This window comes from Stegostoma tigrinum, chromosome 12, assembly GCF_030684315.1.
Source record: "Stegostoma tigrinum isolate sSteTig4 chromosome 12, sSteTig4.hap1, whole genome shotgun sequence".
Classification (NCBI taxonomy): Eukaryota; Metazoa; Chordata; class Chondrichthyes; order Orectolobiformes; family Stegostomatidae; genus Stegostoma; species Stegostoma tigrinum.
In genome coordinates this window covers 77,946,848-77,974,839 of record NC_081365.1, presented here as the reverse complement: position 1 = coordinate 77,974,839, position 27,992 = coordinate 77,946,848, and the positions used below count along the sequence as shown (strand labels likewise).

Below are 27,992 nucleotides of genomic sequence, written 5' to 3'. Positions count from 1 at the left end.
GATGTTTTTGGGGCTGGAAAAGTTTCAAGGATAGCTGCTGGATCGGTGATGGAGTCAGTGAGAGATATTTGACCTCCTTGAGCTCTCTGTTGAAGTAAATCCTAATGTGTTAATGTCTCAGGATTAACAGCATTGATGAGCCCCTCTCCCTCTTTCTCTGTAGATAAACATGAAACCAAATTAAAAGGAGTGATATACTTTCAGGCAATCGAGGAGGTCTATTATGACCATTTGAAGAGTGCGCACAAGGTATTTAATCTCCAGGGTTTTAATACAGTGACAGGCTCTAAACTAACCGTCTGTGGTCATGTGCAAATCTAGATGTGACAAACTGAAGCAAACAAGGCAAACCTTGATACGGTATTCTACATTAACATATAGAACCTCTTCATTTCAGGCTTCATAGCTCTGCTTACTTACCAGCTCATATCCTGATTTATAACTAAAGATAATTCATGTACTGAAGGTTCTTTAATGCCGTATAATGGAAGAGAGTAACACAATGTACTGACTATTGACTGCAGGATGCTGAAAGCATCAGGTCAGAGTGCAGCTGCTTTACTGTGACATTGTAGAGGACTAGCATGAATAAACCTGTGTAAGATGTGGGGGTGGGTGAATGGAAGTAGGCCATTCAGTCCATTGAGTCTGCTGTACCATTCAATGAGATCATGGCTGATCTGATAATCCTCAACTCCACCTTTGTGCCTTTCCCCATAACTTTTGATTCCCTTTCTGAGTAAAAATCTGTCTGTCTCGGCCTTTAATATACTTAATGTGCCAATCTCTACAGCACTTTGTGGTAAAGAGTTCCAAAGATTCATCCCCTCTAAGAGAAGAAATTCCTCTTCATGTCCGTCTTAAATGTGCAAATCCTCAAACTGAGATTATGCACTCTGATCCTAGACTCTCCTCGAAGGGGAAACAACATTTCTACATCTACCTTGTCAAGTTCCCTAAGAATCTCTTATGCTTAATAAGGTCATCTCTCATTCTTCTAAACTCCAATGAGTACAGGCTCAACATATTCAACCTCTTCTCATAATGTAATCCTTCCATATCTGGTACCAGCCAAGTGAACCTTCATTGGACTGCCTGATTCCCTGAGACCGGCAACTCAAAACTGTTCTCAGTCTTCCAGGTGTGGTCTGACTAGGACCTTGAGTCGTTTTAGCAAAACCTTCCTAATTTTATACTACATTCCATTTGAAACAAGGGCCAGCATCTAATTTGCCTTCATTATTCCTGCTTCTGTTTCTTCAATAGGCACCCTGGTGAAGTACATGTACCATGAAGGACGTTATTGGAGTTTAAAACACTGTCATTCTAACTTCATCTGGGGCCAGATTGTTTTTATTGTTACAGGAGGGAGCTAATACAACACATATTTTGGAATCCAAATGGGTGGCTTTATTTTTCAGTTGCTCTCGGTGTATTTAGTGAGCTTGAACCATGTGGTGGGTGATGAAAATGCAGCAGGTGCACTGTTGATTCCCTTGGTACTGAGCTCCTGCCCACAAAGTATGGGTCATGCCCCTGCTCTGAGCTCCTGTTTATACAGCGATGTGGGTTGTGACCCTGCTGTAAGCTCCTGTCTCGGCAGAGGTGTGATTCATGTGGTTCTGTGAGCTCCTGTCCAGGTGGGAGGGTGGTCCATTACCGCGCCCAGAGCTCCTGTCCAGATGGGAGGGTGGGTCATTACCGCGCCCTGAACTCCTGTCCAGATGGGAAGGTGGGTCATTACTGCATCCTGAGCTCCTGTCCAGATGGGAGGGTGGGTCATTACCCTGCTGTGCCCTGAGCTCCTCTCTGGACAGTTGATGAATATCTTCAAAAACTATTATTTAAAGCTCTCACTGTGAAGCACTGCCAGAAAACCAAGCAACAGGATAATAACAAGAGCAGGGTCGGTTAGTTGCTGCAATCAGGCATGTGCTGACAGGAAGCATGAACATCAAAGTGACAGGCAGTGCTATTAAGGAAGGGGTCAGTGAGATTCCTTTGAGATATGAGCTGAGTATAGATCTGTGTAATGTGGAAACATTGCAGGATGATAGGCAACTTAGTCATCATGCTTTGAACTTTGTTTCAGAGTCCCAACCCCCTGCTTACCTTTAGCGTGAAGACAAGAGACCGAATCTTCTACATGGTAGCACCATCGCCTGAGACCATGAGAATTTGGATGGATGTCATTGTGACAGGGGCTGAAGGTTATACTCAGTTCATGGTTTAGGGAGAACTTCATATCATTGTAACCTCATTTTGCATGCAAAGTTTATATATATCTGTATGAAATGAGACTCATTCTACAAACCACTGCCATGACTTTATCTATGTTACCTTGAAGGTTTTGACAATTATATGTTTTAATCATTAAACTAACAAATTATTTTACTGAAATTGCTGTAAGTTTCTGCCTAATGCAGATCCACTGCAGCTGTTGGCAAATTTGTGTATGTCTCAGTGCCAAGTATACATGCCCAGGTGTGTGTCTCAGTGCTAGGTATTTGTGCTCAGGTGTGTTTTGGTGCCAGGTATACATACCCAGGTATGTGATCATGCCTCCTGAATAATGTCCCAGGGCTGTGAGTGCCCTTTACTAGGCCTAAAAGATGGTGATCCTATTTTAAAGTGGTCCAGACGTATTCAAAGGACATTCTTGTATTTTTGATACAGTATTAAAATAGTTAGCTGGTCTAAGTTATACAGAATAAGATCATGTTTATATATTTCGATTCATAATCTCCACTTGCCAAGGAAGTCTTTCCTCTCCCCAGTAAGACCCCAGGCCCCTGAGTAAACTGGGTCCCTGCCAAAAGTACACAGTCCCTTCAAGCGAAATTGCCAGGATCTAAAATGAACAAGGATCTCTGCAAGAACTGCACCATTGGATACTGTGTCTATTCAGGAAGCACACTTTGTTTCCCCAATAATAATTTCATTTAAAAATAAAAAGTTTGATATTGGTGCTTTTAGAGGCAGACGATGAAAGTAATCTTCTAGATTGCCCACCAGCAGTGACATTGTTATTTCTGGTCAGTGCTGATCTTTCTCTTGGCCTGAGAATACTGGTGCTACTACCTTGAGATGAATTCCTCTGAAAATGGTGAGTGTACCAGGGGAAGAGGCTGTTACAAGCACTAAGGTCAGTTACAGAGTAGAGAGTTCAGAGGCTTTGTAAATCCAAAAGGTTTAAACACAGACCTGTCAAAGTCTGATGGTGGGAAGCCCACTTTTCAGCCAAAACTTCTAAAATTGCCAATGGTTTATAACACAAGAACCCCCCTGGATAATCATAATCAGCTTAGTGTGGCTGCTGTTAATGGATCAGTTAGTTTATCAGCTGTCTTTCTACATGCATATATGTTCAATATTTATTCAGTATTATTTTAATAGTATATGTAAGGATTACAAATATGTACGGAATTTTATATGCTACACAGTTTGGATTATTTTCCTATTTAAAATGTATTTGATATAAAATGACATCTTGCAAGGAATCTATAAGTTTGAATAAAAAATGAATACCTCCTTCTGAGTCATGTTTACTGTTATTGAGTTAAGGAACAGAGTGCTGTAAAACCTGCTGCTTGAAGTGCTAATAATTCTTCTAATATTCATTCTCAAGATATGAACATCACTAGCAAAACTCATCATTAAATTCTCATGATAATATGTGGTGCCTTCTCTTTCAATTTGGTGTAGCTACAGCCACAGCACCTACACAGGAAGGGGGCTCCAAGATTTTAACTAAGACATTGAAAAATTGGCTGACATACATCCTTTACTGGAAAGAGTGCCACTTGGGAGAACAACTTGAGGGTAATAATACACCTGCTGCTCTTAACTTTCAGGTGATGGAGATTGAAGGGAAAGAGCATACAGCAGCCATGAGCAGCAACAGAGGGAATGAACACTGAACCGTTCTGCTAAACCTAAATAATCTGCATAGAGTGAAGTTCTCCCCATAACTAGTACATTACTATACCAGACTAAACTAGTGGTCGGTCACTATTAGCAATATGCATTCTTAGACCTGTAACGCCCTTCAATGTTTTTAATTCATTCAAATTAGGCCAGCATTGATTGCCTACCCCGAATTGTCTAGAGGACAGTTGAGAATCAACCACATTGCTGTAGGTCTGGAGCCACATGTGGGCCAGACCAGGTAAGGACGGCAGTTTCCCTCCCTAAAAGGATATAAGTGAACCAGCTGGGTTTTTTCTGACCCACAACAGGCACATCTTTCTTCTGGAGGGGGAAAGATGGAAAATATTCCAGTTTCTCACTGTCCTTTGATAAAGTGCCTCTCGCCATCATCCCTGAACCACTGACCTCTAGTTTCATTGATGGTTTGTTCTGGACTCCCCTCTGTCTCCATCCCTATCCCCTCCCTAGTAATTCTCTGGCATTTTAAGACCCTTCAGTTCCATCAACTCCCACTCTTCTAAACTCAAGGGAATGCAAAGCCTAATTTATGGAAACCGTCTTTGTAATTTAACACTTAAAGCAGAGTTTCCCAAACCTTTTCCCAATTATGACCCTATTTTGGTGCTTGAGAATAGCCGTGACTGTGGTGAGGATGCTGAGTGATCTGAGACATCAGAGGCCAGGGGAAGAATTGATCAAATTCACAGAAAATTACAGTGCAGTACAGGCCCTTCGGCCCTCGATGTTGCGCCAAACTGTGAAACCAATCTGAAGGCCATCTAACCTACACTTTTCCATTATCATCCATATGTTTATCCAGTGACTATTCAAATACGCTTAAAGTTGGCGAGTCTACTACTGTTGCAGGCAGGGCATTCCATGCCCTTACTTCTCTGAGTAAAGAACCTATCTCTGACGTCTGTCCTCTGTCTATCACCCCTCAATTTAAAGCTATATCCCCTCATGCTAGCCATCACCATCTGAGGAAAATGGCTCTCACTCTCCTTCCTTATCTAATCCTCTGATCATCTATTAAGTCACCTCTTAACCTTCTCTCTAATGAAAACAGCCTCAAGTCCCTCAGCCTTTCCTCATAAAACTTTCCCTTCATAACAGACAACATCCTGGTAAATTTTCTCTGCACCCTTTCCAATGCTTCCACATCCTTCCCATAATGTGGCAACCAGAACTGTATGCAATACTCAAGTGTGGCCGCACCAGAGTTTTGTACAGCTGCAAAATGACCTCAACTCCAAAACTCAATCCCTCTACCAATAAAACCTAACACCCTGTATGCTTTCTTAACAACCCTATCAACCTGAGTGGCAACATTCAGGGATCTATGCACATGGACACCGAGATCTCTCTGCTCATCCACACTACCAAGAATCTTACCATTAGCCCAGTACTCTGTATTCCTGTTACTCCTTCCAAAGTGAATCACCTCACACTTTTCCGCGTTGAACTCTATTTGCCATCTCTCAAGCCGAGCTCTGCAGCTTGTCTGTGTCACTCTGTAACCTGCAACAGCCTTCCACACTATCCACAACTCCACCGACTTCAGTGTCACCCTTCTACGCCCTCATCCAGGTCATTTATAAAAATCACAAACAGCAGTGGCCCCAAAACAGATCCTTGCGGTACACCACTAGTAACTGAACTCCTGGATGAACATTTCCCATCAACCACCACCCTCTGTCTTCTTTCAGCTAGCTAATTTCTGATCCAAACCACTAAATCAACCTCAATCCCATGCCTCTGTATTTTCTGCAATAGCCTACTGTGGGGAACCTTATCAATAGCTTTACTGAAATCCATATACACCACATCAATTGCTTTACCCTCATCCACCTGTTTGGTCACCTTCTCAAATAACTCAATAAAGTTTGTGAGGCATAACCTACCCTTCACAAAACCGTGTTGACTATCCTTAATCAAATTATTCCTTTCCAGATGATTATAAATCCTATCTTTTATAATCCTCTCCAACACTTTACCCACAACCGAAGTAAGGTTCACTGGTCTGCAATTACCAGGGTTGTCTCTACTCCCCTTCTTGAATAAGGGGACAACATTTGCTATCCTCCAGTCTTCTGGCACTATTCCTGTAGACAATGACGACATAAAGATCAAAGCCAAAGGCTCTGCAATCTCCTCCCTAGCTTTCCAGAGAATCCTTGGATAAATCCCATCCAGCCCAGGGCACGCGCATTGTCACGCTTTCCAGAATTGCTAACACTTCCTCCTTTTAAACCTCAATCCTGTCTAGTCTAGTAGCCTGTATCTCAGTATTCTCCTCAACAACATTGTCTTTTTCCTGTGAATACTGACAAAATATTCATTTAGTGCCTCTCCTATCTCTTCGGGCTCCACGCACAACTTCCCACTACTGTCCTTGACTGGACCTAATCTTACTGTAGTCATTCTTTTATTCCTGACATACCTATGGAAAGCTTTAGGGTTTTCCTTGATCCTACCTGCCAAAGACTTCTTGTGTCCCCTCCTGGCTCTTCTTAGATCTCTCTTTAGATCCTTCCTTCCTAACTTGTACCTCTCAAGCGCCCTAACTGAGCCTCCACGCCTCATCTTTACATAAGCCTCCTTCTTCCTCTTGACAAGAGATTCAACTTCTTTAGTAAACCACAGTTCCCTCACTTGACCACTTTCTCCCTGCCTGACAGGTACATACTTATCAAGGACACGCAGGAGCTGTTCCTTGAACAAGCTCCACATTTCAATTGTGCCCAGCCCCTGCAGTTTCCTTCCCTATCTGATGCATCCTAAATCTTGCCTAATTGCCTCATAATTACCTTTCCCCCAGCTATAACTCTTGCCCAGTGGTATACACCTATCCGTTTCCATCACTAAAGTAAACATAACTGAAGTGTTGTCACTATCACCAAAGTGCTCACCTACCTCCCAATCTAACACCTGGCCTGGTTCATTGCCCAGTACCAAATCCAATGTGACCTCGCCTCTTGTTGGCCTATCTACATACTGTGTCAGGAAACACTCCCGCACACATTGGACAAAAGCTGTCCCATCTAAAGTACTCGAACTGTAGCATTTCCAGTCAATATTTGGAAAGTTATAAACCCCATAACAACTACCCTGTTACTTTCACCCCTATCCAGAATCATCTTTGCAATCCTTTCCTCTACATCTCTGGAAATTTTTGGAGGCCTATAGAAAACTCCCAACAGGGTGACCTCTCTTTTCCTGTTTCTAACCTCAGCCCATACTACATCAGCAGACGAGTCCTCATCAAACGTCCTTTCTGCCACCGTAATACTGTCCTTGACTAACAATGCCACACCTCCCCCTCTTTTATCACCTTCCCTGATCTTACTAAAACATCTAAACACCGGAGCCTGCAACAACAATTCCTGTCCCTGCTCTATCCATGTCTCCAAAATGGCCACAACAGCGAATTCCCAGGTGCCAACCCATGCTGCAAGTTCTTATTCCAGATGCTCCTGGTGTTGAAGTAGATACACTTCAAACCACCTTCCTGCCAATACACTCCTGCGACCTTGAAACCTTATTCCTGACCTCACTACGCTCAACCTCCTGTACACTGGAACTACAATTCAGGTTCCCATCCCCCTGCTGAATTAGTTTAAACCGTCCCGCAGAGCATTAACAAATTTTCCCCCCTCCCCCAGGATATTGGTACCCCTCTGGTTCAGGTGTGGTCCATCCTGTTTGTAGAGGTCCCACCTATCCCAGAATGAGCTTTAATTATCCAGGTATCTGAATCCCTCCCTCCAGCATCATCCCTGTAGCCACATGTTCAACTGCTCTCTCTCCCTATTCCTCGCCTCGCTAGCATGTGGCACCAGTAACAAACCTGAGATAACAACTCTGTTTGTTTTAGCTCTAAACTTACACCCTAGCTCCTTGAATTTCTGCCTTACATCCCCATCCCTTTTCCTGCCCATGTCATTGGTGCCTATGTGGACCAAGACTTGGGGCTGCTCCCCCTCCCCCTTAAGGATCCCGAAAACACGATCAGAAACATCACAGACCCTGGCACCTGGGAGGCAACACACCAACCGTGAGCGTCTCTCGTTCCCACAGAATTTCCTATCTGTCCCCCTAACTATGGAGTCCCCAATGACTAATGCAGACTCTGAGCCAGAGACCTGTACCCCATCGCTTACCCCAGTAAGTTGTCCCCTCTCCAACAGTATCCAAAACGGTATACTTGTTATTGAAGGGAATGGCCACAGGGGATCCCTGCACTGTCTGCCTGTTCCCTTTCCATCCCCTTACTGTAACCCATCTACCTTTTTTCTGTACCTGAGGTGTGACTACCTCCCTGTAACTCTTCTCAGTTACCTCCTCAGCCTCACGAATGATCTGAAGTTCATCGAGCTCCAGCTGCGGTTCCCTAACACTGTTTCCGAGCAGCTGGAATTGGATGCACTTCCCGCAGATGAAGTCAGTGGGGACTCTAGTGGTGACCCTTACCTCCCACATTCTATAAGAGGAGTATGCAACGGCCCTAACATCCATTCCCACTGTTCTGAATTCCCAAACAGATTACTGGAATAAACAAAACCTTACCAATTCGGTGCTCAGAACCTCTTTTTTGGTTAGAGAAAAGATGAACTATAAATAGTAATTTAGGTTTATTCTTCTGTACATTGATTCTGATGACAGAGTACTTTGTACTATATCTCCTGAGATGTGACAACTGGTTCGTCCATTCTACAGCATCTGCCTCGTGCCCTGTTTGAGAGTGTTACATTTGCAATCTCCCGGAATAGTTTCTGCTCCGGAGAACTTTTTGGAATGTTATAACCAATGGATCCATTATCTCTGCCATTTGCCCCTAGACCCTGGGATGGTGGCCATAAGGCCCTGGTTGGGCGGGGGGGATGCTTTCCTGCTTACAGTCCCAATTTGCTCAATTTGTACTTAAACAACCATCACTGGCATAGAAATTTTTATTTCTGCTTAACTAATAATGAGGCTAGACTCCAGCTCCCATTTGAAGCAGTTTATTTTCTTACTTGGTACCAAGGAGAGTGAGTGAGTGATCTCCACACCGGCACTTGACTCTCTCAATAAAGAGTATAACAACCTCCTTTATACCATTAACTTCAGAGCAGGGTGTTCTCATCATATCTTGTGTTTTGTTGATTCATTCATTGTCTGTTTAAAGAAAATAGACACTGCTTGAGATAACAGGAATACTGTCTTAGAGATGCCTTAACAATTACTACTTTGAATGACCTTCAGCATGCAGCTAGCAGAGGGAGTGATTTACAGTTTAATTGAAACTAGCTTATCAGTAACTAGGTTCCACGGGGATACAAAGAACGTATCTACTTCAGCCTAAGACCTTGGTATGGTGACAATACATCAGAGTGATAACACAGTCAGAGCAACTACCTCCTGACTTCTGCTAAGCTTGTTGAAATCCCACATGCTAAAGTAATTAAAATTCCTTCTCGAAGTCATCAATTTCTCCCATGGCTGCCTTTTCTGTCTGGGCCTAAATTCCCATTTACCCTTGCAATCACCATTAGGATACAAACTTCCTCTCGTTCCAAAACTTCTGCATTACCTACTAGCTTCCTGACTGTATGTTAACCTTGAGAATCCTGAACTAAGTCTCCCAAGTTCCTTTTGTGCTTTCAGATTTCCAAAGCTTCCCACTGAGAGAGTCCATGCTTCCATTCTCACTATCAAAGTGCATAAAACAGTTTCCCACGTTGTATTCTATCTGCATGGGTAGCCATGGTCATGGCCTTGATAGTGCAGACTTCAGATCACTCTCACTACTTCAGCAAGTTTTTTTCCCCTAATTAAGTGGCTTCGCAGACTTGAGACTCATTGGAAAGGGTGAAGCACTAACCTATCTACCACCCAGAACTTATCCACAATCTGGGTTAGAACTCCAGGATGCAGGTCCTTCCGAGATGGCCTGTGTCATCCCCAAACCTCCTGATTGTATTTTTGTTCAGGGTCCAAAATAATCATGTATGCACCCCGTAACCCTGGGTGTCATTAAGTACTTTTGTCACATGCATGTTATTTCTTGAGCTGTTTTAACAAGTTATCATATCTAAGGTTTTGGAGTAGATCTACAGCTTGGGTTGTGGGTGTTGAGGTTGGTTGGCTCGCCGAGCCAGTTTCTTGTTTCACAGACGCCCCACCACCATGCTTGGTAACAACATCAGTGCAGCCTCCAATGAAGCGTCAGTGTGTTTCCCTGCCTGGTCTTTCAACTCTGGGGTCCGTTGAGATGGATTACCTCACTTCATTGGCAGATTTTTTTAACCTACTTCTCCACACAGGGTCTTTCATCACAGCGTTCAGGCATCAAGGCTATGCCCACCTTTCAAAACAAATTCAGATTTTAAAAGGGTCATCAGCTTTTAGCAATGGGTTAGAGTTCCATGGCACCCCTTGCTGTCTGGAACACCTGCCCCCAAAAGTTTGGCTGGGGACAATGTTACAACCCACAGTTTGGGATGCCCTGCGGTAAAGCCCTTTTTTGTTTTAAAATATTACATGCTGCCAATTTTATAGGAATACGCAGTATAGTTCAGGTGTGATGGGGAGCACCAACAGAGGGACTGGAATTATAACTCACCATCTTACAATGTACTCAGATATTTAATAGAGGAAAATGCACAGTACATGCATACTGTCAAGATCTGCCTACATGTATTTTAAAGTACACACTTCTGCAGTACTAGAACATGGCCATTACAGACGTATACATTTATGTATATTAGATTAGTACACTATATGTACTAAGGCATTTTAGAAACATTGTAGGGTGAAATTTGATTAGTATTTCTATCAAATCATACTGTAATGTCATTTGAGGTTCATCTGAAATTCCAATTAGAAACAAAACCCAAAATGCTGAATATCTGGTTCCAACAAGAGAGGCCCCAAGGACACTTGTGCACATATGATAAATTTATGTACCTCATAAGTATATTAAAGCAACAAAACCATGCTCATTCCTAGTTATCGTCTTTATCTGTCCTGCTATCCATTTATTATTTGTAGTTCATTCAGTAACTTTTCAGATTTCCAGTGTCTGTCATCTGCAATGTAATGATCTGGTTTTGTCCCCTTATACCTCTCAAGGTCATTTGGATTTGCTGTCATTTGCTGCTTTATACAGTTCTTCTGCAAGCTCCTCCAGTCTCTCCCTGAATTCCAAATTCTTGTATAAACCTGGCGGGATACTGGTCATTCCATAAAGGAGGCCGTAGAGACAGCCAGCAATTGATCCTGTGGCTCCACTCTCACCTGTTGATATAAAGATATGAGGTAAGGTGTTCCTACTTAGCTAGTTTTAAATTATTGTACTGGCTCATATGGCAACCTGTCAATGCACAGGAAGGTGCCATATACAACAGCAAATCTCATTATTGGTTAAGGATGCGAGAGCAGTTGACGATATAGATCTTACTTGTATGTTGATGTTCATTTATTAGAAATGGCCCTGATGACATCAAGTGCTACATGGTTTCCTCTCATTCTGAATGTTATGTCCAGAGGCATTGTTCCAGACAGTCTGAAGTTTAGGCACCCTTTACACTTGTTGAATGTAGGAATTAAGGTACCAGGAGAAATTGTGAAATCCCAGATACCGAGTTTGGAATTTCCAGAGCTGTGTTTTCAGTTCTGGCTGCTGGATAATCGGGAAGGATGAACTGGCCTTGGAAGAAGATTCAGGACCAATTTACCAGGACTACAACATGAAAGTAGGTTCAATAAACCTGTGTCATTGACCCTGCATAAAGCAAATTGAGGGCTGATCCAATCCAAATGTAGAAGTCACCTAAAGGATTTTGGAGGGTAAATCGTATGAAATGATATCCTGTGGAGGAGGATGCAGGACTTAGGAAGAGTAGAACCAGAATCAGAGTGAAACTGATTAGGAGGGAAATCACATGGAGTGGTGAAAATTTGGAGCAGTCTTCCTCCCAAAAGGGGTACAGATGCTAGGGAATACTTGGAGCTTCTGAGACACGAATACAGAGTTTATATTTGGTGAGAGCATCACGACGATATCACAATGCTAGATAGATGGAGCTTGGGCATCAACCAGCCAAAAAAAAACTCCCATTAAAAGCTGATAAACATCCTAATTGTTTTCTGAAACATTCTGAGCTTAATGTGCTGAAATGACAGTTTCATGTTTTCAAAGTTTAATTTCCATATGCAGAAGAACCAGAAAGAGAATTTTCTAAGTTTGATGAACCTATCTCTCCAAGGCTACCTTAATCCTCTATCTCAGACATTCTATGCTGATCTGATGAATCCAAATCTCAATGCAGATAATCTACAGTTGTACTCACCCCCATGAAACATGGCGTGATGACATAGTTGTGTCCAGTCATTGCCAGCGAAGAGGAGGGCATCATAGGCTATCATTGGAGCATCATGTCCTCTCCTCCCACCCACACCTTCTGAACTCCATTCCTTGTAGACCTTTGGATTAATTTGTGGACGTTATTCTTTTGTCTAAGACTCTTAAATTTATACTATTAATTCTCTCAGCCCCTTCTATCTATTTATATGAAAATGCAAACCTACAGACATTGGAAACCTCAGGAAAAAATGCAGAAAATACTCAGTGGGGCAGGTTTCAGGCAAGTTCAGAGGCCGGGAAAGAGCTAAAGTAGAGAGAAAGGAAATAGGGGGCTGGAAGGCAGGACATAGTGTAAGGCAAAAAGGGAGCAGTAAAGGGACAAGTCTTTTGCACCCACAGAGGACAGCAGGCATTGTCAGGTCAGCAACTTTTTGACTGGGGATGTCCAGCTTCAGGCACAGCCTGACTGAATACAATGATTCTTCCCACCATTGGCAGTAAGCTGGGGTACCCTGTTCTATTACAAATCAAATTTGGTTTTGTGAACCATAAGCCACACTTCCCATATTCATGCTCTCACTGTGATGGGTCCCCTCCATTTGTCTTTTTCTTCTGTGTAGCCTAGGCTGATCTAGAGACACAGACTTGCCCAATATCTGTATCTTTGGCTTGAGCTTACCACCTCTCAATCCAGAGAATGAACAGAAAAACCCACATCTGAAGCCCACTTGATTGTAGGGGTGGTCGGAAGGCACATGCTTAGACGCACCACCAGCTGGTTTGACGTAGCCAAACCACAAAGCAGTAGAATTATTTGATCAGTAGTTGGGATCTGGCTGATGGACACCAGGGCTAGTCCCATGCTCTCATATGCCTGTGTATTGTTTCTCTTTTGGTGGTGGTGGTGGTAGTGGGTGGGGAGTTGTCATCTTACCACTAAGATTCCCTGCATAAGGTATTCAGCTGAATATGGAAAGCTGAGAATTAGGAGGCCTGGGTGGATTGCAGCAGTGAGCAATTGTTTTGGAAGATCAGGATTACTCGTGTCAGAACCAGCCTGCAGTTAGTCTTCTCAGTGTAAATGAGAACTGGAGTGGTGTGTACCATATGCTAACCACAGTGGTTTCCCATTAAAGGAATGTTTAAGTCATGGATAGTAGAAAGAGAGGAGATGAAAGGGAGAATGTAGCATCTTTGGTATGAGAAGGGGGATAGGTTTTGGGAGAGACTGAGAAGTGGACCAGGGTGTTGAGGAAGAAATGGTCCCTTTGCAATGCTGGAAGGGGAGGGGAAATGCACTTGATAGTCACGTTAATCTGGAAGTGGCAATCCCTGAGAAGTTACCAAACCCAGTGAACCTCGAAACTCAGAGCACTCAGCCCTAACTCTCCCAGGGTAAAGGTACTATCTCAAAAAGCCTGGACCAGAGGTGGGCACAGATTCCAACCCGTTGCTTTGTACTATTACAGACCACAAATACAAGCCAACAGATACTGAGTCAGCCTACTTAACCCTACCAGATCTCTCGGATACCAAACCAGACAATGTGACTTACCCAGAGCACAGGTAACCAAAGAATCACCTGCAAACATCTAAGAGAAGATCCCAAACCAACCAATTGTGACAAAACATGATCCCAGTCAGTCACATCCAATCACGTGTTTACAATTTTGTAGCTCTGAGTTAGTGAGATGGAGTTTGAGATGTAGATATCAGAGAAATTGACATTCTGACTTTGAAGAAGAAAACCATCCTTTAGTTTAGATAATGGATGGGATTTGATTAGTATTCAAGGACAGGAGGGTTCAAATGCCGGTCGGTCAAGGAAAGAAAATTCTGAAGCTACAATTTTTGCCCATTGGTCTGCGTAGCTTGCTACCTGTGTGGATGAGGTTAGGAACTAGAGACAAAAACACAAGAATTGGGAGCTAGAGTAGGCCATTCAGCCCCTCAAACCTGCCCTGCCATTCAATAAGATCAATAAATATTCCACAGATAGAACTCTCAAGGTTACAGGACAACTATTGTAGAACAGCTGGAAGGAACTTTCTCTTCTGAAGCTAAGTGACCTGATGGGCCTGAAAAGTGGGAAGGATTTCCTTTGGAAACAGGTGAGGTTTTCCTGTGGGATTTCATTGCAAGCGCAGATAAAGTATCAAATTTTATAGATAGGAAGTTCTGAAACCTGCTGGGACCTACTGGTCTCCAATATCTGGGCATCATATTTAACAGGGTACCCAGACAATATTCATTTACACTCACCAGCAAATGCAATTTTTCACAACTGACTGTTAATTTCCTTTGGCATATGGTGGGTGCATCTAATGTCAAAAGATAACAGCAATCAAAGAGTTTCCAGCTCCTTGGAACATGAGGAGCAGACTTGATGGGCTGAATGGCCTCCTACTGCTCCAGAGATTGATGGGCAGGATAAACCCAGTGAGAAACTTCCTAAAAACCGAAAAATAGTGAAAGAACTATAAATCAGGAACAAAAACAGAACTTACTGGAAAAACTCAGCAGATCTGGCAGCATCTGTGAATAAAAAAAATATGAGTTAATGTTTCGGGCCCAGAGACCCTTCCGCAGAAGGGGGATGTTTAAAAGACATGAGTGAGGTGTGGTTTCACACAAAGTGTGTTGAGTGCCTGGAACGTGCTGCCAGAGGAGATAGAAACATAGAAGATAGGAGCAGGAGGGAGCTATTCGACCCTTTGAGCCTGCTCCGCCATTCTTCATGATCATGGCTCACCATTCCATTCAACAGCTTAATCCTGCTTTCTCCCATAACCTTTGATCCCATTTGCCCCAAGTGCTATATCTAGTCGCCTTTTGAACACGTTCAGTGATTTGGCATCAACTGCTTCCCGTAGTAATGAATTCCACAGGCTCACCGCTCTTTGGGTGAAGAAATGTCTCCTCCTCATCTCTGTCCCCAATGGTCTATCCTGAAACCTCAGGCAGCGAACACTGATTCTGGATACAACCACCATCAGGAACATCCTCCCTGCATCTACTCTCTCCAGTCCTGTCAGAATTTTATAAATGAAATCCCCCCTCAATCATCTGGACTCCAGCAAAAAGAATCCCAACCTCATCAATCTCTCCTCATACGTCAGACCTACCATCCTGGGAATCAGCCTGGTAAACATTCACTGCACTCCCTCAAGAGCAAGACCATCCTTCCTCAGAAAAGGAGAACAAAACTGCACACAATATTCCAGGTGTGGTCTCACCATGGCCCTGTACAAGTGCAACAACACATCCCCGCTCCTGTACTCAAAACCTCTCACAATGAAGGCCAATGTACTTCCCGCTGCACCTGAATGCTTACCTTCGGCGACTGGTGCAGAAAGACATCCAGGTCCTGCTACACACTCCCCTCTCCTAACTTACAGCCGTTCAGGTAATAATCTGTCTTCTTGTTCCTGCTTCCAAAATTAGTAACCTCACAGTTATCCAAATTTTACTGCATCTGCCATTCATTTGCCCACTCACCCAACCTGCCCAGATCATGCTGAAGGATTTTTATATCCATGTCACTTTTCACCCTCCCACCAAATTTGATATTATCTGCAAACTTGGAGATGTTACATTTTGTTCCCTCATCTAAATTATTAATATACATTGTGAATAGCTGGAGTCTCAGCACCGAACACTGTGGCACCCCACTAATTACTGCCTGCCAATTTGAAAGATGGTAGAAGTGAACACAATAGTAGCATTCATGAAAGAGCTGGACGAATAAATGAATAGGAAGGGAATAGAGATATACGGATCCTGTAAGTTAAGATGGTTTTAATATGGGAAGGGAAAATGTGTTGGTGCAGGCTTGGAGGGCCGAATGGCCTGTTCTTGTACTGTATGGTTCTTAGTAGTTTGCTATGTATCCACTCACTGACAGAAACTGAACACAGACATGCTATGATAGAAAAGGAAGCACATGGATTTGTGGAAAGCTCTCAGGTTTTGACTTTGATCTCCATTTCTAGATAGGGACTGACCACAAGCCCTCAATGACAGTCAATTTCTAACTGGATAGAAAATAAAGTCTCCACATGTAAAACTATTCAGGCTGTGAATGATGAGGAGGTTTGGTAAAACAACAGAGTACAACAGAAACTTTGTCATATATCTCTGTGGCTAACCAAAGGTGAATTATTAGTTTTATTAATTAGCCTTTGAATTGGCAAGCATCACAAATTGACCTGCAACAACTCAGCAACTGAATAGAATCAGAAATATACAGAAATCTGATGAAAAATGTTGGAATAAGCTCTCTCAGTTCCAAGCCTGATCTTGTTACCAAACCTGCTGATAAGGTGGTGCTGTTAAACATTCTACCAGTTGCATGCGCTAAAGCTTGGGGCAGCTGCTGCCAAGGTGCGGTGGGGAAAGACCACCGTATGAGACCCCTCGGCTGCAATGTGACAGGGACCCTATTTGGTAACTGGGCCCAGCTGGCACCTTCCCCAACTGGTCAGGGGGGCAACAGGGACTGTGCGGGGAGACAACCGCTGGGGTTTTTCTTTGTTTTGTTCTTGCTTTTTCCTTTAGTTGGTGTACATACGCCCAGGGTAACCCTGAGCAGCCAGCATGACAGGGTAGGTGTATAAATATGTTTATTTTTTGTATATTCTATGAATAAAGTCTATTTTTTTAAATTAAAAAAATACATTCTGCCAGTTCCCCTCTACCTGGCAGAAGCTGACTGCCAACTGTCAGATGCTTCCTCCCATCTCCCGCTGGGCAATGACCTCACTATTGAACACCAGGCTGTAATTTACAAGACTGTCATTGACCTCATCTCCTCCGGAGATCTCCTTCCATAATGACAACCCCTTGGGCCCCCAACCCACACAGAATGCTTCTACCCTTTTCCCAAAATCCTCAAACAGGACTGCCTCCAGACCCATCATTTCAGCTGGTTGCTGTCCCATTGAACTCATTTCTTCTTCTGATCTTGACTATGCTATTCCCCTTTGCTCAGTCTCTTCCCTGCTAACATTTATGATTCATCTGGCATTTTCCATTGGTTCTACAATTTCCAGTTTTCTGGGTCCTAGCTGGCTTCTCTGGATGTGTGATCCCTCCACATGCGAGGTTGGCTTGGGCCTCACTGTTTCTTCCTTGCTCAGAGGCCTGAGCCATTCCCATCCATTATTATTCGCACTTTGAACAACTTCTCCTTTAACTCATTTCTCTTTCTCAAGGTCAAAGGGGCAGCCATGGGTACCCACATGGCTCCTATTTGTGTCTTTTGCAGGGTATCTAGAATGTTCTTTGTCCCAGTCCAACTCGGGACCCCACCAACATCTCTTTCTCTGATACACTGATGCTGTCTTTGGTGTTGGTTCTGGAAAATCATCAATTTTACTTCTAATTTCCATCCTTATCTTACTTTCCCTGGTCCAGTTCTCACTCTTCCTTCTCTGGCTTCACTGTTTCCATTTCTGGGGATCGGCTGATATCTGTTACAAACCCACAGTTACCTCGAATACACCTGCTTCCTGTCAGGATTCCATTCCATTCTCCCAGTTTCTCCATCTCTTGTCTTATCGTTCTGATGATGTCACCTTCAACATGGCTGCTTCCCTTCCTCCTAAACTGAGGACTCCCCCACCTCCCCCCGAGCCCCAGAATTGTGGTTGACAGGGTCCTCAGCCATGTCTGATCCATCTCCGGCACTCCTGCCCTTGTCCCTTCCCATTCCTCCCAGAGCATCGACAGTTTCCCCTTGTCTTCCCTTTCCATCACATCAGTCTCCACACCACATCCTCCCCCATTTCTGTCGCCTCCAGCAGGATACCACCAAACCCATCTTCCCCTCCTCTCCTCATTCCCTCAGGGATCATTCCCTCAGGGACACTCCTCAATCCCTCTGATCACTTCCTCACTCCCTGTGGCACTCTCCCAGGCAAACACTGAAGGTGTAATATGTCACAGTATTCCTATAGTGTGGAAACAAGCTCTTCAGCCCAACAAGTCCACACCGACACTCATAGCATCCCACCCAGACCCATCTGCCTATAATCCAGCTAATCTATACATCCCTAAACACTACGGGCAATTTAGCATGGGCGATCCACCTAGCCTGCACATTATTGGATTGTGGGAGGAAACCGGAGCACCCGGAGGAAACCCATGCAGACATGGGGAGAACGTGCAAACTCCACACAGACAGTCACCCTGAGAGTGGAATCAAAACCAGGTCCCTGGTGCTACGAAGCAGCAGTACTAACCACTGAGCCACCGTGCCACCTGTAATCCATTCACCTCCTCCATCTAAGATAACAAAGTGTGAAGCTGGATGAACACAGCAGGCCAAGCAGCTTCTCAGGAGCACAAAAGCTGACGTTTTTGGGCCTAGACCCTTCATCAGAGAGGGCTCTCTGATGAAGGGTCTAGGCCTGAAACATCAGCTTTTGTGCTCCTGAGATGCTGCTTGGCCTGCTGTGTTCATCCAGCTTCACACTTTGTTATCTTGGATTCTCCAGCATCTGCAGTTCCCATTATCACTGATCAGCTCCTCCATCTTCGCTGTCTATGGGCTCAAACACACTGAAGCAAATGTTTCACTTGTATATCCTTCAATCTAGACCACTGTATTCACTGCTCATAATACAGTCTCCTTTACATCGTAGAGACAAAGGCAGTCTGGATAACTACTCTGTGGAACATCTCCCCTCTGTCTATAGGAGTGTTCCTGACCTCCCAGGTGTTTTATCATTTCAATATCCACCTTGCTCTCACACTAACATTCCTGCTCCAACATCCCAATGAAACACAACACAAGCTTGAGGTACAAGATAACAAAGTGTGAAGCTGGATGAACACAGCAGGCCAAGCAGCATCTCAGGAGCACAAAAGCTGATGTTTTGGGCCTAGACCTTTCATCCTCTCTGATGAAGGGTCTAGGCCCGAAACATCAGCTTTTGTGCTCCTGAGATGCTGCTTGGCCTGCTGTGTTCATCCAGCTCCACACTTTGTTATCTTGGATTCTCCAGCATCTGCAGTTCCCATTATCCCTTGAGGTATAAGACTACATTTTCCACTGAGGCACTTTACAGCTTCTATGACATAATATTGACTTCCAGAACTTCAGAACATGACCTTCATCGATTAATTACTTTGATAAATTCATTAATTAATGACCTTGATTAATTAATTTAGTTATACCACAACAGCATCTTGATTGCTATCAATAAAACGAATTGATTTTCAGCTGCTAGCCCCTTCCACTAACATCTACTTTACATCTATAGTTCCCTTCTATCATCACTAGCATCCCCCTTGTCTTTTGCTCTATGCACTGTAACCAAAGTGTTCTAGTTGTTCCCTATCTCCCCTTTTGTCAATAGCACAAAAGCCTTCATTTATCAATTCCCCCAGCCCCAAATCAGGTCCAAAGAAGTGTATTTTTGGCATCTTGAAATCTTAACTGTTTCTCACTTCAAAGATCCTGTCAGACCTGCTATATTTTTTCAGCACATTCTGTTTCTATAATTAGAAATTCACCAAGGCTCCTTAGTCAGCACCTTCCAAACCTATGACCATGACCATCCAGAAGGGTAAGGGCAGCAGATACATGGGAACACCACCACCTTCAGGTTCCCTTCCAAGCCACTCATCATTCTGACTTGGAAATCTATCACTGTTCCTTCACTGACGCTCGGTTAAAATCCTGGAATTTCCTCCCTAATGGCATTGTGAGTTAACCTACAGCACACGGACTGTAGCACTTCACGAAGGCAGCTCTCTACAACCTTCTCAATGGCAACCAGGGATGGGCAATAAATGTTGCCACAGCCAATGATGCCCACATTCTTTCTGTGATATTGTCAGTATAAAATACGATGAAAGGTGCATCATATTATCTTTTGGGATTTGGATTTTTATACATAGTTAGATGGAGGAGGGCTCTTTTGTGAAAGTATTTTTCCTCAAACATGTATTTTTTGGAACAGTAACCTGGTTGCATTAATCTCCAAAAGATTTTTCCTTCAGGCTAGCAGAACCCCTACAATGTTAAAGGATAAAATATTTACGGTGCTGAATTTATGACACATGAAATGCCATTTGTTCAGTTTGGGAGTTCAGTTCAGAAGTTTAGAAGGGACAGCAGTTTCTCCCAATCAGAGAATTGAGCTTTTGGCTCAAGGGAGCCGCTCACTGTGGCCAAAACGTTATCGATGGTGGAGACAGGACAGTTCAGATAGAAATCAGCGAGTTATTAGAACTGAAAAAGTTTAAAGGCATTAGAGTTGTGAAAGGTAGAGGACTTAAGAACAAGTTATAAAATTGTCTCCATAGACCAAGACCAAGAAACTGGGAGGGGTCAATTCAGTAAGAACTTGAAGAGTTGAGATCAGAGTAAAAGGATAATGTTTCATAAGAAATTGAAACCTTGTTATGCTTTTTGTGTTAGGATTTTTCTAACTGCTACTTTTTATATATAGGTTTATACTTCTTGTGTAACGAATGTGCAATTCAGTTGTTAAAGAACATCTGCAGCCTTGTTTAGTTAAATTGACTAATGACCATGATAACCAGCTTAAACACATGATTAAAGAAGACAGATTTGTTTTGGGATCTGACGTGTCAGCATTACTTATACATGGGATCTCTACCGTTCTTTTTATTCTGTTGTTATAAGGCACACTTACTACTCCAAACTGACCCCATGCACAGCACCATTAACAGGACAAGCAACTGTATCCTTACTAGAACACAGATACCAAACTAGCTTGACCTAATGATGCATCCTCAACAATCCCAGTGCACAGACACAAAACCATTCAACCTAGATGGTTCCAAAACTCAGAAATAGTACCAACCATTCCCCTATGCCACTGCTCAAGAAGCAACTCAGTTCAGATCATTGGTACCAAATCTACCCTTTCACTGTACAGAAATGAAATCAAATCATCTTGGTCTTGCCAGTGTCATACATGCTAGATTCCTACATGTACAGATATGTGAAATGGCAGTATAATGAGAGAAGGTGAGGGCAGGGTGGAAATCAGAGGTGAAATTGATGAAATTTTCCAATTCCCGACGAGACAGGGAAGCAGCACCAATGATATCATCGATGTATCGGAGAAAGAGTTGAGGGTGGGGGCTGGAATAGGACTGGAACAAGGAATGTTCCACATACCCCACGAAGGCACAGGCATAACCAGGGTCCATGCGGGTACCCATGGCAACGCCTCTTACCTGAAGAAAATGAGAGGAATTGAAAGAGACGTTGTTCAGGGTGAGGTCAAGCTTAGCCAAGTGGAGGAGGGTAGTGGTGGGTGGGGATGATTCAGGTCTTTGTTCCAGGAAGAAGCATTTCATGCATCAGGGCCCACAAAATGCACCAACTCAAAAATACACATGGCCCTCTGGAAACTACCTCTCCTCCTCTTCCTCTGACTTTATCCCCTTGCCCAACCCCACACCTCCTGTTGGGTATTCACCATCCCTCCTAACCTTCTGCTCTCCGATGCTGAATGCCCTGTACTCAGCAAAGGCCTCAGCTATATCCCTCTGCGACCCCACCTTAACAAATTTCGGGCACGGCATGACGCTGAACAGTTCTTCTGCTGTCTTCACTTCTGTGCCCATTTCTTTGGACAAGAGTCCTCTCCCCACCCTACAGGCCCCTTTGCCCAACTCCAACACTGTCCCTCCACCTGGATCCCTCCGTCCGGCCTTTTACCTGCACTCGATCTTTTCATCTAGAACTGTCAATGTGACATCAGTTGCCTCAATTTTACTGCCCCTCTCAACAAATCCCACCGAACTGACAGCACTCCATGCACTCAGATCTAACCCTGACTTTGTCATTAAACCCGCCAATAAAGGTGGTGCTATTATTGTCTGGCGTACTGACCTCTACCTTGCAGAGGCTGAACGCCAGCTCTCAGATATCTCCTCCTACCTTCCCCTGGACCATGACCCCACCATGGCACATCAGGCCGTTGTATCCACTATGGTTACAAATTTCATTTCATCCAGTGATCTCCCTCCATCCACTTCCAAGTAATAATCCCCCAACCCCACACAGCTCATTTCTACCTCCTGCCAAAAATCCACAGACAGGACTGTCCAGGTAGACCCCTTGTTTCAGCCTGTTCACGCCTCACAGAACTCATCTCTTCCTACCTTGACTCAGTCTTCTCTCCCCGGTCCAATCCCTACTCACATACATCCATGATTCATCTGATGCCTTACGCCAGTTTCAAAGCTTCCAGTTAACCGGCTCCAGCCACCACCTCTTTACCATGGATGTGCAATCCCTTTACACATCCATTCCCCACCAGGAGGGTCTTGGGGCTCTCTGCTTCCTCCTGGAGCAAAGAGCTAAACCATCCCCACCCACCACCACCGTCCTCCGCTTGGCTGAGCTTGTCCTCACCCTCAACAACGTCTCTTTCAACTCCTCTCGTTTTTTTTCCCATAAGAGGGGTTGCCATGGGTACCCACATGGGTCCTAGTTATGCCTGTCTCTTCATGGGGTACATGGAACATTCCTTGTTCCAGTCCTATTCTGGCCCCCACCAAAAATTCTTTCTCCGATACATCAATGATATCATCAGTGCTGCTTCCCTGTCTCTTCTGGAATTGGAAAACTTCAACTTTGCCTCCAATTTCCAACCTGTCATCACTTTCACCTGGTCTATTTCTGACTGCTCGCTTCCCTTCCTCGATGTTTCTGTTTCCATTTCTGGGGATAGACTAGCCACTAATATCCATTATAAGCCCACTGACTCCCACAGCTACCTGGACTATACATCCTCACACCCCACTTCCTGTAAAGACACCATCCCATTCTCTCAGTTTCTCCGTCTCTGTTGCATGTTCAGATGAGACCAACTTCGACAAGGAAGTTTCTGAAATGTCCACATTCTTCCTCAACTGAGGATTCCCCAGCTCCATTGTCAACAGGGCCCTCAATTGGTTCCAATCTCCCACACTTCTGCCCTCACCCCTTCCCTTCCCTCCCGTAAGAGTGAAAGGGTTCCCCTTACCCTCACCTACCATCCCACCAGCATTCACATCCAGAAGATCATCAGATGCCATTTCCACCACCTCCAGCGAGATGCCACCACCACACACATATTCCCCTCCCCTCCCTTGTCCATCTGCTGCAGGAACTGTTCCCTCTGGGACACCCTGGTCCACACTTGCTTCACCCCCAACACCTCCCCACAGCCCTACAGCACCTTCCCCTGTAACCAGTGAAGATGCAACACCTGCGCATTTACCTTCTCCCTCCCCAGTATCCAAAGGCCCAAACATACCTTCCAGGTGAAGCAATACTTCACCTGCACTTCCATGAATCTAGTCTACTGCATTCACTGCTCACAATGTGGTCTCCTCTACATTGCGGAAATGAAGCGTAGGCTTAGCGACTGTTTCGCACAACATCTATGTTCTGCTTGCAAAAAAGACCCTGAACTACCTGTTTCCTGCCACTTCAATGCACCACCCTGCTCCCTCGCCAACATCTCTGTCTCCAGCTTGCTACCGTGTTCCAGTAAAGCCCAGCGTAAGCTGGAGGAACAACACCTCATTTTCCGCTTGGGGACCCTACAGCCCTCCGGACTCAATATTGAGTTTGATAATTTTAAGGCCTAAACTCTCCCATGTCCCACCCCTCACCCTGTACACCGGGCCTTGTTACCACAGCCTGCCAGTACACACTCCCTGTTGTTAGTCACTAACGGTCCCCGTGAACAACTATTCACCCTCCCAGCCTGATCGTTAGCAACTTCTTTGTCTATCCAACTGTCTTTCTCTCTCGTTGGCTCTATTTTATCGTTTACTCCCTAACCCACCCACCTCCCTATTTTCTGCATATAAGCTGATGTTTTCCCAGCCACTATCAGTTCTGAGGAAGGGTCACCGGACCCAAAATGTTAACTCTCTTTTCTCCTCCACAGATGCTGCCAGACCTGCTGAGCTTTTCCAGCAACTTTGTTTTTGCTGCATTCTCATATTGTTGCATTGTAGTAAAACCTACTCTATTCTGGTCCACGACAATGCAGGGTCAGTCTACTTCAGCGGGCATCCACAGTGGTCCTCAGTACTCAAAGTGTGTAATCTCAGAAAGCAAAATGATGGGAAGCATTTTGAAAAACTGGTTGGTAAGCCTTCCCTCTGTCAAAATCAGCCCCATAAAGTTTCAGAATGGCAGGCAGAGTTTTAATTCAGAATTATAAACCACCGCACACCAACCTGATCTCTTTTCTCTGCATCATAGTTCTTTGGGAAAGTTGGTGTGTTCTGCCCTTCCTGTGAAATTCCTCTTTCTTCCAAATATGTCTGCCATTTGGTTTCAAAATAAAACCAATTTTGTTGGTATTCTAAGGCAAAAAGTGCAATTATTGAGTCAATTCTTATAATTTCAGGATGGCTTTTGAACTTTTAATGAAAATAGGTGCTGCTGGAAAGAGAACACATTTTTAAAAATAACTTTTCTTGTGCTCATCAGGACTTTTAGCAAGAATACCAAGATTAAAGGCAACGACGTTTTATACCATTTGAGAAGGGAATGCTCATTGTTTGGTAAGTGAACTCTGATGGACAAGTGTGTTGTCATGGAAAGTGAAATGGGAAAATGATGACTAATAGTTAACTTCCAAGTTTTGTTTAAATTTAAACGAGGCAGGTTGACTCTGATTGACCAAGCAATTGCCCTGTGAAATAAACTACGGAGAGTCTGTCAGCTATTTTGTTGAAACAGATGTAATGTTTACACATGTCCTTCCTGTCTGCTAAAAACAAAAGCTTTGTGTATTAACCCGTGTACCTTCCGGTTCACTCATGTGCACTGAACTCGAAGCCCAAGTGATAACCTAAAATTGCATAATTCGTAGCGCACTCTCAACAATTTAGCAAATATTGTCCATTCATGCAATTAAATCTAATGTGTTTTGCACTTTGCAAACACATGACAGTTGGACAGTCATTGTCCACACTATAATTTTTTATGATTATTGCTGAAAAGAGAGTCATGTTGTTGAAACTTCTTATCAGGACAAATGCAAGTATGCCTGATTTTAAATGATCACAACAATCCATATGACGGGAGAAATTAGTTTGATTGGTTTGCAGATTAACTCTGATTGACCATGGAGTTCCCATGGAAAAGGCAATCGTTTGAAGTTTGGCATTCTTGTATTTGTCCTGATGGGTGAAAACCTCTAGCAACAGTGTCGGTCATCTGACAAAATTTTCTTTTCTCAATTTCTCCTCCACTGAAGCCAGGGATTGATCTTAAGCTTCACCATGTCAAAGCTGTAAATCTTTGTCAGACCTTCTATACTGAGGCTGTGCAGCTATCCAGGTCTCGTATTGAGAGTTGGGTTTTGAAATCTCTCCCATTTATCTAGTACACATCTGTGAACGTACTCAGACAGCAGGAATTGCTGGAGTCAGAGGGGTGAGCTGGGAGAACACGGCAGGTCAGGCAGCATCAGAGGAGCAGGTCCTGTTGAAGGGTTCTGACCTGAAACATCGACTTTCCTGCTCCTCTGATGCTAACTGACCTGCTGTGTTCCTCCACCTCTATACTGTATTGATGCTGCAAAAGTACTTACTGGTAACTGAATTGTCAGTTTTCAGTCTTTCCATTTGGGGTAACTGTCAGAACCTGCCCCTTTTATGGGGAATTGTGAAAACAAACTGTTCCTTGCTTCCAATTAGGGTCCATTCATGCAATTAAATCTAATGTGTTTTGCACTTTGCAAACACAAGACAGTTGGACAATCATTGTCCACACTATAATTTTTTATGATTATTGCTGAAAAGAGAGACATATTGTTGAAACTTCTTATCAGGACAAATGCAAGTATGCCTGATTTTAAATGATCACAACAATCCATATGAACAGGCTCCTCTGCCATCAACATGAGGCAGTTCCAACTCCATTAGTTTGATGATACTATCATTTTCCATTTCGGTTGAAAACTGAATTATTTTGTATTTATAGTATTGACTTGCAGCTAGTAGTAGCTCAATGCTGAGGACTTACAGGTCAACTTCCTCCTGACTGTATACCACCGTGCTTCTGTTGGGTCTGTTCTGCCGTTGGGACAGGATATATCCAGGGACAGGGTTGATAGTGTCCCGGAAATTAAGTAGGAAGTATGATTCTGTGACTATTGGAAATCTCCCCTAATTCAGGCACATGTTCCTAGTTTGCCCATGCGTCAAATTTAAAATTGTCATTATATTAAAAAAAAACAGAAATTGTTAGAGAAACTCTTCAGGTCTGGCAGAGTTAACGTTTCAGGTCCAGTGACCCTTCTTCGGCTTGGAGTCAATCTTTAATTATCCACCTGTGAAGCATCCTGGGATCTTGCTTCAAATTAAGGAACAAAGAACAATGTAGACATCACCGAATCCAGTCTTCAAGTCAGGAGTTTTTGTTAATCTTCCTCCCCGCCATAAAGTTCTCACCTGACATGTGACGAATGGTTTTCCTGCAGTAAGCCTCGGCCACAGCAACCACCTTTAACATCTCCCTTCCCCACTCCACTATGGGCTTGCATTGCACAGCATAGGATGCAAACAGAGCTGTGCACAGCGATCCGAGGAAACCTATTGCGAGTAGAGAGAGAGAGAGAGAGAAAGCTGGTTCAGTAATAATGGAGCAAACCAAAGTGAATGAATGCTTGTAAAGGAGAAAAACCATGATATAGGCCTTTGCTGGAGTGTTATACCCAATTCTTAGCATCAGACTTTGGAAAAGATTTACAGAACTTGGCAAATTGAATTGAATTAGCTTTATTGTCACATGCGCTCAAATGAAAAGTTTACAGTCACCTCATTACAGCACAATTTTAGGCACAAAGGTACCTAGGCACTGGTACTTAAGATCAAATTCTTACAAGCTAGAAAATAAATAAATAGTCCACCATATAGGTCATAGGTCAAATTATAAAAATAAAGTAGTAAGAAGTTTGAAAAGTTCAAAAATTTTACCTCAGAGATTTACCTCGGTAGCTCCATGAATAACCTTCAGTTGTGTGCAGAAATAAAACAGGAGATTTAACAGATGCATTCCTACTAATCTCCTTACCCAGTTCACTTTAGGTAACTTTGTCCTTGTTTCATTGTAATTTCCTTCATTTCAATTAAACATGATTGTTTTCAACCCAAATCTCTCACTCTCAAACTGAATGTTAAATTCTAACACATTATGATCACTACTTCCTAGAGGATCTTTTGCTCTGAGGTGATTTATTAAATCTGCTTCATTATCCATTACCAGATCCAGGATTACCTGTTCTCTGGTCAGCTCCATGACATACTGCTTTCAGAAACTATCCTTAATGCACTCTATGAATTTGTAGTAGCTACCCTTTCCAATTAGATTAATCTAAATCAACATGAAGATTAAAGTTACCCATATTGCTCTACTATTTTTAGATGTTCCTATTATTTGTTACTTGCCTTGCTTACACAGTGGTTACTGTTGGGGGTCTATATATAACTCCAAACAATGTCTTGTTTCACTCACAGTTTTTTAACCTCTGTACAAATAGACTCTAAATCATCCAAGCCTGGATCATCTCTCACGACTGTTCTCATTTCATCTCTTATTCATAGTGATACCCTACCATCTATTCCTTCCCTCCTGCGTCTCTGAAAAGAGAAATACTAAATTCCCAGTTTTGATCTCCTTGTACTGTAATGACTACAAAATACAATCATAGAG

General features: G+C 43.5%; 2 protein-coding genes across 8 annotated transcripts in view; one reads left to right on the top strand and one right to left on the bottom strand.

The window, feature by feature from the left end:
• Window positions 1-3,525, top strand: part of phldb2b (pleckstrin homology-like domain, family B, member 2b) — a 158,261-nt gene extending 154,736 nt beyond the window's left edge. For 5 of the 6 annotated variants that reach the window (XM_059650467.1, XM_059650468.1, XM_059650470.1 and 2 more), the window contains 2 exons: window positions 164-249; window positions 2,093-3,524. In XM_059650467.1, the coding sequence (XP_059506450.1) occupies window positions 164-249; window positions 2,093-2,233 (227 nt within the window). In that variant the 3' untranslated portion in view covers window positions 2,234-3,524. Of the gene's footprint in view, window positions 1-163; window positions 250-2,092 lie in introns of all 6 variants that reach the window. The other variant, XM_059650469.1, reaches the window with a different exon arrangement.
• Window positions 3,526-8,920: 5,395 nt separating this feature from the next.
• The window catches only part of adprhl1 (ADP-ribosylhydrolase like 1), a 29,698-nt gene continuing 10,626 nt past the window's right edge, over window positions 8,921-27,992 (bottom strand). The window contains exons 4-8 of one of the 2 annotated variants that reach the window (XM_048540203.2): window positions 26,732-26,872; window positions 24,506-24,633; window positions 12,267-12,399; window positions 11,039-11,211; window positions 8,921-9,090 (exon numbers count right to left, since the gene is read on the bottom strand). In XM_048540203.2, coding sequence (XP_048396160.1) covers window positions 11,048-11,211; window positions 12,267-12,399; window positions 24,506-24,633; window positions 26,732-26,872 — 566 coding nt within the window. In that variant the 3' untranslated portion in view covers window positions 8,921-9,090; window positions 11,039-11,047. The remainder of the gene's footprint in view (window positions 9,091-11,038; window positions 11,212-12,266; window positions 12,400-24,505; window positions 24,634-26,731; window positions 26,873-27,992) is intronic. The other variant, XM_048540204.2, reaches the window with a different exon arrangement.